General features: G+C 41.2%; 1 protein-coding gene across 1 annotated transcript; it reads left to right on the forward strand.

Annotated features, from left to right (window-relative positions):
• Nucleotides 1-1,117: 1,117 nt before the first annotated feature.
• LOC139911767 (cytosolic 5'-nucleotidase 1A-like) lies at nucleotides 1,118-7,823 on the forward strand. Its single transcript, XM_071899385.2, has 6 exons — nucleotides 1,118-1,249; nucleotides 3,629-3,796; nucleotides 4,381-4,510; nucleotides 6,296-6,418; nucleotides 6,564-6,748; nucleotides 7,449-7,823. The coding sequence occupies exons 1-6, from the start codon at nucleotides 1,118-1,120 to the stop codon at nucleotides 7,821-7,823; spliced, it is 1,113 nt and encodes a 370-aa protein (XP_071755486.1).
• Nucleotides 7,824-12,239: the final 4,416 nt, after the last annotated feature.

Raw genomic sequence — 12,239 nt, forward strand, 5'->3', positions numbered from 1 at the left:
ATACAGTCTGGATTCACCGCAGCCAATCAGAACCTAGGTGTGGGCGTCCCGACCAGTCTGAGTCCTCTGCCGTTGCCTGGCAACTGTGGCTGCTGCTCTGTAATTCGATCCATGGAAGGATCCTGCAGGGGTTTGGATGTAGAGATGCAAGAAGAAATCATCATTAAATGCACAGGGGGAGCAAATGACCCAGGAGGGACTCCATTTCCCACGCTACTAAGCAGGAAGACCATCAAAACCAGTGGCAGTGAACTCATCGACAGGGAGTGGAGATAACATATGGGATAAAAATGTACCTGAATTGCCATCTTCAGTTTTGGTGACCTAACACGGGCTGAAACAGGCTTTGCTTCTATGAGGACAAATATCAAACTCTGCCCCTGTTTAAAAGTGTTGATGCATGAATTCATTACAAGCATCATGACACAGCGGTGCTCCTCCTGCAAGATTGGGTCAGCATGTTTGACCACTTGCATGGGTGCCTTGACACACAGGCATGCTCCTGCCCAGTAGGGTGCATAAACAACCAGTTGTCACATACATTAAATCACATGCAATGCTGCTGCTTCAGGGAAGTGGACACTGAAAGGGTTAAAAAGGGGGAGGATGCAGAATGGCTTGAAGTCAATAAAAAGATGAGAGTGTGTGTGTGAATCAGAGTGAGAGAGGAACACACACAGAGAAAGACAGACACAGAGATGCAAGAAGAACTGAGCGAGGAATCTTAACGCGTGACGCCGGGGATTAGCCCATGCAAAGAGCAAGAATTAACGGCGCATGTCAACACCTTGCATCTCGATTTTTCTCTCTGAATCTCTCTCCCTCTCTCTCCATCCCTCCCCCATTCTACAACGTCTCACTTCCTCCCCCGCTCTGAGCATTTGGCTGCAGAGTGGCTCTGCAGTGGCAGTCGTCCTGATCTCGTCTCCTGAGTGCGCCAGGGCTGAATTTAATTTGTGAATGAGTGAGAGTGAGCAAGAACTCTGCTGGTACTACCTGCCAGAGGGAGAGAGAGAGAGAGAGAGAGAGAGAGAGAGAGAGACTATAAAAAAGAGCCAACAGGGTACTACAACAGTGTGTACCTAAGAGAGTGAGGAGAGTGAGCAGAAGAGGTAAGATGAGTCTTAACTGTCAAACTCGGACCGTCACAGGACAGGACTTGGCCAGAAATGGCAGCACCACTCGAGCCCCATGGGAAGATGGCAGGACGGTGCTGAAGCCCTCCACCCCCACTAGGAAACCAAAATCGGTGAGTATACTTACGACCTTATGGAGCATCCTTAAAAAAGCCTGTGCCATAATTTTGAAAGTTTCTTTCTGCTTAGTAAAGTGCCTGAATTGGTGTGTTGACAGTGTGAAAGACAGCTCACAGCACATATATTGGTCAGTACTGGTAAGGATTTTCCATCTTTTTAAATATTAGGAAGGGTACTTATTCCATTATGCAAGGTATTTGTCATATTTTTCCTTTCTTGGACTAATTTCATTCTAAATGCATCTTCTCATCATCACTGAATATTGCAGCAATTGTGGAACTGAATCATGTTTGGCTGGCCGTGGATCAACACTTAAAAGCCTGTCAAGTCAGGCTTGTGTTCACTACTTGAGGCTGCATAATCACAGTGGCCAAGACTGATGTCACTGAACAACAGATGAGAGAAGACAGACACACTGACCACTCAACTTTATCAAAGTCAAGGCCTGGTAAACGCTGGAGGGTTATTTCGGGTAGGTTTACAGCATGCAGCTTGCAGCATTTTAAGCTTTCGGTTAAACGAAAAGAAAGTGACGAGGTGATTTATTGGAAATGAAACAGGACAATGAGATCATGGAGGATCAGCGGGATGCGGTGTCAGCTGGAAACCAAGTATAGAGGACTCTAGTTTCAGATCACTTGGATAGTCCTCTGTAAAGGCTCAGTAGCCTCACTTGGCTTTTCTTATTGCGAGTTCGGAGAGGACGCATCAAAATACCAACACAGATACATCTACAACTTCAGTCACTTGCAAGATGCAGGGAGGTGTCTCAGTTGTAAGTGTGGCACAAATGATCCTGGTATGAATTGTTTGTTTTATTATTACTTTTAAATAATTAGCCAGGGCCTGTAAATAATTATTCAGCTTTTTTTTCAGCTTGAAATGTCTGTCAGTTTTTAAGAGAATGCAATATAGATTACTTTTGAAGCAAAATCTTGCTGAACTCATAGACCTATGTACAGGTCAACACACTCATGACCAACACACTATGAAACAAGAAAATTCTCAAATAGCACCATTTTAATAGGACAATTGGTTACAATCTTATCAAACAATTCAAGAACTGTTATATAAATTATTCTTTTGGGGAGAAATAATAGATTTGGTCTGTATGGGCTGCTGTCCAGGCCTCCAAAGACTTAACAGGTGTCAGTCATGCTGGTATGTGGGTCTGCACTGTCTTTTATCAGTCTCTTGCAGAGGAAAGTATTTCATATCACACTGTCATAATATGTTCTTCATGATATAGTTTAGTTAAAAAAGTATTTATTGAATGAATGTGAAGACTAAGGGGCTGTGTCCACCACTGACCTCTTGCACTGCTAGCACTGGCAGTGAGCGCTTGAGTAGCACCAGGTGCTCAGAGAGGTGGTGAGCGCTGGAGGAGACGTGCTTTTGCTGCAATACACGACATGCAGAAGCAGCAGTGTTGATGCTGTGTTGCTGGCTGGCTTATAGTTTGTTTTCGTTGCAGAGCTTTTTAATTTTTATTGTATTTTTTGCACTACGCACAAAAAAAATACATAGTGTATTTTAACGTACGCTAACAAGATGCGAAATGGGGCCGTTTATGGTTATTAATGTTACTTGCCAATAGTAACTTACTCCTCCGAGACTCCCATAAGTAGTCTGAACTTCTTATATATACACATGGATTTTCTGTTACTAGCATAATGAGTCGCTCCATCTTTGTTGTTTTTTTGTCGTCGTTTTGTGTTGCCGTCCTTTCTGCTTGTGATGTTATCCCACCCACCCTTCAACCTGATTGGTTGGTGGAACTCAAAGTGACATTGATGAGCTGTGTACTTCAGCCAAAGTAAAACAAATGTTCAACTCTGACAGCAGGTGAAGTGCCCACAGCGCTGGCTGATGAAAAGAGGTCAGCTCCCTGTATTAGGTCATGAGCGCTGAAAGCACTGCTGGAAGAATTTTTGCAATTCTTTAATGAGGGGAGCCAATCAAGACAAAGTCCAGTTGTTTGCTGCGCTAGTCTGAAACTGCCTGGATGGATTTTTGGAAATGCATTAACTTATATTTGACCACTCAAACAAAATCAAATTTTAACAATGTGTACACTAAACATCTTTGAACATACAAGTATATAAATAGAGGAAAATTTGAATTCCTATAATAGGGCCCCTTTAATGCATTATCTACTCATAACAGCTCACTGCTTTGTCTGAATTGGCCACCAATTTGACTTCTACTTGTTGATAGAGTCACACCACCACACAGTCAGCTAGCCAGATTTACGGCTAAAGGCCTTGGGGGGATCGCTCCATCTGTGCCTGCATTGAGTTTGTGTATAAGAAGTCACTCCAAAGTTGGATGTGGGTTAGAATATGAGACATTTCTATCCTCTCATCCTCCAGCCCAAGCCAGAGAATGCCATCACCATTGCAGTGTCGTCACGCGTGCTCTTCAACATGGAGAAGGAGCAGCAGATCTACGAGCAGCAGGGCATGGAGGAGTACATCAAGTACCAGGTGGAGCATGAGGCTGAGCCTTTCAGCCCCGGCCCGGCCTTCTCTTTTGTCAAGGTCAGACACTGTGGAGAGAGAGGCTGGGAAACATACACAGGCACATGCACACACACACACACACACACACACACACACACACACACACACACACAGAAAAACACACTAACTCACTCACACACACACACACAAAGAAATTTCACAAACACACAGATGCATACACACATTTTCAAACCCAATGCAGAGCGATTCAATATTGTCAGTCCTTTTTTTAACACAATATGTGTTATGTTGTGTTCCCACGCTTTGCAGTGAAGCAGTAACTCACACACACCTTCTACACGCGATTCTATATTGTCCTTTGAAAAAAGCTTTTTTTATCACAGTATGTGTTGGGTCGTGTTCCCAGGCTCTGGAGGCGGTGAATGAATAATGAACACTAAACACCAACACAAACACTAACTCACACATGGGCACAGACACACAGATACACACATGACAGAGCCACATAGATGCACACACACACAAACACTACACACACACACACACACACACACACACACACACTTCCAACCCCAACGCACAGTGATTGAGTATTGTCAGTACCTTTCTTGTAACACAGATGTGTTTGGTCGTGTTCCCAGGCTCTGGAGGCGGTGAATACTCAGCTGAGGGAGCTTTACCCCGAGAGCGAGGAGCTCTTTGATGTCGTGCTCATGACCAACAACCACGCGTACGTCGGCCTAAGACTCATCAACACCATCAATCATCACCGTGAGTGACTGATACACACAGATCCTGACAACCTCGCACATATGTAAACACACACATACACACAGACACAGACACACACACACACACACACACACACACAGACACAGACACAGACACACAAACACATGCACATGCCAATGGCTGGTTTGGAATCCACTTAACTAAATAACAATCTAATACAATTCAATTTCTAGTTCAAGTTCATTTATTTATATAGCTCTTTATCACAAGTATGTCTCAAAGGACTTTACAGAGAATGAGCCTAACTAGATCTAACTGATCAACAATCAATCATAGAACAGAATTATGGAAGACAAACATAAGGAAGCAGAGCAAATCTCAAGTCAGCCGTCCCTTTAGCCTAAGATTGTTGACACAATTCAATTTCTGAACTAGTGAGGGGGGCTTTTTTGAGCCAGGAGGATCAACCGTGCTTTACCCTTTAATTGTTGATAAAATTCAAATTCTAACCTGCTCAGTGGGCTGTTTCAATCCAGTAGGGTCAGCGGTTTCATTAGCCTGTTGTTGACAATAACAAGGTTAGGAATTGAACCATGTGTAGATACTACTCATTTACTAGGTTCAGATCAGTGTTGAGACTGGGTGTGTAGGGCGGTGTGGTTATGGGATACCAGAACTTACTGTTGAGCCGTCTAGGGGTGTTGTGGGTCTCATTCATCTGACAGCATGACATACTTGCTCTAACCAACCCTTCTTTCCTCTAACATACAAGCTAGGGTGCCCATGGGTGCACACACACACACACACACACACACACTGAGGGTGGGCTGGGTTCTAGTGATGTGCAGTTGCCCTGTTGATGCTCTAGCCGCTCCGCACAGCTGGCCCTCTCCATTCCCACACTGCAAGTGACTTTATGACCCTGTTTCCCCTCTCCAGGACACACAGAAACATGAGCGTACATGATGTCTGCTCAAGACATCACAGACTCACATCCTCTGCTGGCTCAGTGTGTGTGTGCGTGTGTGTGTGTGAAGAAGAGAGATAAAGAGAGAGACAGAGAGAAAAGAGAAGGGAAAGGAACTGGAGGGTAATCTAATAACTCCTCCTGTGGTCCTGGTTTATTCAGCTCAAGCGGTTTTGTTTGTTTCCTCTCTTAAGTCCTGAGCTACTTCAGATTCCCACTCAGTTAAAGGGGTCACTCTCCTCCCTGTGGCTGAACAGGGACTGCTGCTGGTGTTAGTGGTGTTGGGTTCTCAGGCTCTTTCCTTTCATGTCACTCTCGGTTCGCTCTCCTTTTTCCTGCTCTGCCTCCTTTTCTCTGAGTCTACATCTGGCTCTCTCACCTAGCTGCAGAGACTCTTGCCACCAGCTATCAGTGTTTGGTGGTGGCACACTTGCAAATTACTATTTCAATTACCAATGTAAAAATAGGTAGCTACTTTTGTTTTCACCCCCTTCTAAACGTCAGATTGAAGTTATCCATAATGTTTTCTGCATAATTTGTTGCCGTCCTCTCAAACTTTTTTGAGTAATGAGCCCATCACTGCCAGCTATTCTCAGACTATGCTGGAACTGCTACCTTACATTTGAGTGCTGCAAACAACTGCTTTTAACAATACATTATCATAACATTTTCAGTTTCATCACAACAGTAACACATATACAAACTCCCATCATTCCTGATGTTTATGTTTCTATATGATTAATTCACAGCAGTGTGAGATAAATCAGTTGTCTCTCATGTATCTCTGTCTGTAACACAAAACATGAAGTTTTACCCACATCAATAGTTCACTGAGCTTTTTATTCTTCCTCTTGCAGAACTGTTCATTGAGCGCTTCTGTATGACTGGGGGAAACAGTTCCATAGGCTACTTAAAGGCCTACCACACCAACCTGTACCTGTCTGCTGACCCAGTCAAAGTTCGAGAAGCCCTGGAGGAAGGTCAGTGCAAACAAAGAGAAGCCACATGTTACTTTGAAACTACATTACACCATTTCTACACAAAGAAGGCAAATATCTATCATAGTCTGTGGAATGTGCTGTAGTAACATAAAATGGAGAATGTGAACTAATGTCTGTGCATCAGGTATAGCAGCAGCCACCATGTTCACCCCGGAGAAGATGAAGGAAGTGTCGGAGACCCAGCTGCGTGTTGCCTTTGACGGCGATGCTGTTCTCTTCTCTGATGAGTCTGAACGCATCTTCAAGGCTCACGGACTGGACAAGTTCTTTGAGCACGAGAAGGCACACGAGAACAAGCCTCTGGACCATGTATGTGCACAGCAATATATTTAGTATATTCAGTACTGTATTGATAATGAAAATGTAGTGCATACATCAAAATAAGCTGTTCAAACTCTGCATAGAATGCAGGGTAATGCTTGTCTTGAACTCTATGAGCTCTCTCTTGAGCTATGGCGCAGGCATGAAGACTAATTCAATCCTTATGTCAGCTTATATCACACATTATTCCCCTTACAAAAAAGTCACATGTGAAAACCCAAGTGTGAATTCAAAGCACATGTGCTTTTTGGACACATATTGGTTTTCATTTTTCCCACGTGAAAATGTCATTTTCACCTGTGAATTATGTCTTTTTACATGTGAAATTAAGTGGAAAAAAGTCCACATGTGGAAAAAACACCTCACCTATGAATTGAAATTTTCACATCTGAAGTAAAAACTGTCACGTGATGACAGAATACAACCTGGAAAAAAGTTCACATTTGAAAACTGATATATCTCCCCCAACATGTGTCCAAAAAGCACATGTGCTTTGAATTCACATGAGGGTTTTCACATGTGGAATATGACATGTATTTATGGCAGTTCAAATTCTGCAAATTTGAAGTTCCTAGATTCTAATAAATATATTGATCTTAATAAGTTATAAACCAGAATTCAAGTGTTACTAAATGTAGACTGTAGAGAGTCCTGGGTAACTCTCCTTTTCCCTGCCTTCTTTCTCCAGGGGCCATTGAAGGGCTTCCTGGAGGCTTTAGGAAAGCTACAGAAGAAGTTTTACGGCAAAGGCCAGCGCATGGACTGCCCCATTCGGACCTACCTGGTGACGGCCCGCAGTGCGGCCAGTTCGGGGACCCGAGCGCTAAAAACTCTGCGGTCGTGGGGTCTGGAGATCGATGAGGCTCTCTTTCTGGCGGGGGCTCCCAAGGGCCCCATGCTGGAGAAGATCAGGCCCCACATCTTCTTTGATGATCAGATGTTTCATGTCGCAGGGGCAGCGGAGTTGGGGACGGTGGCGTGTCACGTGCCCTATGGGATAGCTCAGAGAGCTGCCCAGAAGAAGCAAATTAAGGACAAAGAAGGTTCTTCAACACCCAAGTAGCCTGGACATTACTGCAAAGCCCCAGTCTGTGCAGAAGACTGGAGCATAAAGGGACATTTAACTAAGGCATGCAGCAACTGATTATGCAATAACTGCTGGAAAATGTAATAACTTCAAAATGTAATACAATGTCCTTCTAAATGGGTTGAAAATGTAATAAAACCTGTTGATGTAATAAATTAAATTGCATTATTACATTAACCGGTGATTACTACTTGTTATAATATATTTTTAACTGATGATGCAATAATAACATTTACTAACAACTCAAGTTATTACATTTTATTCTTACAAGTTATTGTATTATTAGTCAATATTGCTGCTTAGTGTAATAATGTGAGGTTCTACATTATTCAGCAATTAATTACATTAATGGGTTTTATTATATTTTCAACCCATATAGAGGGACATTTTATTACATTTTAACAAGTTATTACATTATCAGTTGCTACAAGGCAGCAATATTGTCTGTGCTTTAAATTTCCGTTTGTGGAGGGAAATGACATCACACCAACCACCTATATATTATTAACTCGAAAATCGGACAGAACTGAATATTTGTAATTTAAAAAAGAAATTCTATAAATTCTAAAAGATATTTAATTAGATGTCAGATTCCTTAGGAAATGTAAATTATTAGATAATCAATTATTATAAAGTTACTTCAGAACTCTTGTTGGCAGGTGACTTTGAATGCAGCCTCGATGTGTTGTGAGAGGATACAATACTGCTGCTTAGCAATCAATCACTTTATATTTAGATACAGAATCACCACTAAGAATTATTTAATTTCACTATGTCACTGTGCTTTGTCTAAGAGTTTTTGGAACTGGTGCCTTTATCTAATTTGATGTTGATACCGCATGTTAATCCTTTATTAACTTTTCATTTGTCAGTCTGGCATGTAGGTGGTATGTGTTAATTGTATGTCTTTCTTGTTGATATAGTAGATATGGTTGATTGATTATTGTCTTCATATGTATTTTAACATTGCAAATTTAAGGTGTTGTGGGAAATGGAACACAATCTGGAGACAAATAAGGGCATTTTTTCTGATTACTGAGACAATATGACACATTTTTGGCAGATTCTTTTTTATGCATCATATCTGATTAAACATTGACACAATACACGTCTTTGGAACATAGTATACAATGCAAAAAAAAAAACGCCTTTATGATGTTTAGTCTTTAGTGTAGAATAGCCTGCAGCAGAAAGCCTTGAAACTTCAGGAACTACTTTAGGGTTATGGAAGATGAAGCCACTGGATAATGCCACTGCTTTGAATGCACTGTTGTCTGTCTGTCTCTCTGTCTCTGTCTGTCTTTATTTTGTTATTTAGGTATATTTGATGTTGTTATTGCTACTGCTGCACTATTGTGTAACTGAATGAGTGTGAAGCAGATTATTGTTGAACAAGACCAAGCTTGCTCAGAGAACCAATTCTGGGAAAATGTAGGCCAAATGAATAAATACATACTGTGAACTGTTATACAATGTGATTGCTCTCTTTCAGGACTGAAAAATGACTATATTTAAAACATTTCACTGGTCTCCACTGTCCCCTGTCTTTCCCCCCCAAAAAAAATTGAGGAATGTTGCAGGTATAACAATAAACAAGCAATAGACAACTGCACATTAAAGTGGGGAATTAGCAAGTAGCCAAGAATGAACTCTGGCCGAGCCCAAGAGTAAATAAAGTAATTAAAATAGGATGTAATTCATAAATAGTGGCCAACCATTGTCCAGGCCCCACACAGTGTGCATGCTCCTCCTTACAGCAGGGGGAGACAGAGACCAACATGCAGGCAGACAAACTTGGCAAACGAGTCCAGTATGTAATACAGAAATACAAAATGTTAGCATAACATCTCTAACACATAAATTATAATGATACCATTAGCTGAATCCGGTTAATCCAGTTTTTGAAAAGACAAAATGTCCAAATGGACAGATCTCTTTTGGAGCTTTGCACTGATTTTAATATCTTTCTGTTGTTACCTAGAAACAGTATTTAATCAGAAACATAGCTCTTGAGAAGTGCATGAATAGTGAACATTGTAGCCAAATCAATAGTCCCATTACCTTTTAAATCACTTCTCAAATTTTTATGAGCAGGCTTTTTTTCCAAGTTGTGCAGTCTTGTTTTCTACAACTTAGGAGGCTTTCTAAAATTAGTTCATTTTAATCCTTTAAGAACCTTGAAACTGTCATTCATGCTGTTATCACATCTCGTCTTGACTATTGTAAATATATATATATATAGCCTATGTCTGCATCACACTTTGCATTTCCAGTAACTGAAGTTGCTTTATTTATTCTATTTTTTGTACTATATGTATTTACATATATTTTCTCAATGTAGGCCGTTTTGTATAGATAGAGGTTTAAACTTTATCTCTTATTATACTAATGGATTTTTAATTATTAATGTGATGTATTAATGTGAAAAAAGCTGATCTATTTATTGATGTAATGTGTAATGTTGATAGGCTAATTTATTATGTTGATTGTCAACTGTCCTGCACCTGTTGTCAATGACGACCTAACCTATATGTAGCCTACTGGTGATATAATTTCCATGTTTGCTGCTTTCAAAAAGGTCAATGACCGAAACGTCTCAATAAATTGAGATTTGCAAGTACATGGTGTCAGCCATATATACATATAGCCCGGATCTACTAAAGGTTTGCGCCAGTGAAAAATGCATTGCGGGTGCTAAATCCTTGTTATCTGATCTACTAAAGCTGGGGAAACATTAAAAGATTTGTCCAATCATTAACGACAATGAAAAGATTGAACAGCGCACATTTAACAACTAAACGTTGCAGATTTCCAGTCTCTTGTGATGCACACACACAACAACGGCTGTCTTTGAGGAGCACAAATCAAAAGACCATAGACCGTATAGAGAGCCTAAGTCCCTCCCCTTCCGGTGGACCACCATGGGACCTTATTTCGGAAAAAATATGTACGGTAGTCAACGGCGAGAGACAAATAATTGTTTGATCCCGTTTGAATTGTGCCATGAATTACACATATGATGTTTTGTCAATTTAAATGATAATTTTGCAAGTCAAGAAAGTCGCAGTTTGTGGTAAAACTGTTGAACTATAAGACTGTAAAAATACGTAATTAGAAAGACTACACACCCAAAAGTCGCGCAAGTGACGTAACTTCCTCTCTCCACAAGCTACCCAGAGCCGCTGAAGCTAAGTCCCTCTCAGATAGCAGGAGTATTATACACAACCTGGAAGGTAGACAGTAAGAATGGATTTAAACTGGTTTAGGATAGTTTTAGTACAGTGGGGGCTAACGTTAACGCGATGCCTGTGTGTGTTTCCTATGTTTCGTTCCATGTTGGTGTTGGTGACGTATATTGTGCGAGACGAGAGATGTAGTTCACTGAGCGGTTTCACACAAAACTAAACGTTACTGTACTGTTTTACAACAAACTGCGACTTTCTTGACTTGCAAAATTATCTTTTAAATTGACAAAACATCATATGTGTAAGTCATGGCACAATTCAAACGGGATCAAACAATTATTTGTCTCTCGCCGTTGACTACCGTACATATTTTTTCCGAAATAAGGTCCCATGGGGGACAGCGGAAGGGGAGGGACTTAGGCTCTCTATACAAAAGACTGAGAATAAGCGGCTGCAGTTCTCTCGCGAGAATGTAATTTTTCGTCGTACACTTGCACTCGCGAGAATGCATTTTTCCGCGATATTTTGATACCAAAACAAACATGCAGCCCATACGGCTTGCAGCAACTGTGGTTTGTGCTGCGATTTGCATGGAAAAAAGACTGAGAACACATTCAGGTTTCTTTTTCTTTCCCGGCTCAGCCATCATGCACGTTGGATCTTGTGTTTGCACTGCCGTATTTTTTCCCTCTTGCTTTGTCTGTCGCAATCTCCGTTTTCATTGGCGATTGAAACTTGCCGTTAAGATTTGAGTCTTTGACGATCTCAAACCACATGATCATGCAAAGACGAGCTCCGATAAAATCAAACATATTTGATCTAATCGTGACGTTGCCGATTGGAATCATAAGAGAGAGATTTGAATCTTTCACTTCCACACACATAACGATTACAGGTGCGACTAAACAGCGCGACTACCCTGGCCTACCCGCAACTCTGCCTGATCTCAAATCGTTGCCAAATTGGGCTTCAAAAACGTAATGTGTCCCAGCCTTACATTTGCGCCTGAAATATATATATATATATATTTTTGCGCTTTGGTCTAATTGGATATGCGTTTGTGGGTATTCCAAGGCTGATGTGCAAAATAAAGGGAGGGATTTATGGAAACTGGCAGTGGACGTGATTTACAATTTACAATTTCCCATTTGGCAGACACTTTTATCCAAAGCGATGTACATATGAGATTTTAATACAACACAAGCAA

The sequence above is a fragment of the Centroberyx gerrardi genome, chromosome 17 (assembly GCF_048128805.1).
Source record: "Centroberyx gerrardi isolate f3 chromosome 17, fCenGer3.hap1.cur.20231027, whole genome shotgun sequence".
Taxonomy (NCBI): Eukaryota; Metazoa; Chordata; class Actinopteri; order Beryciformes; family Berycidae; genus Centroberyx; species Centroberyx gerrardi.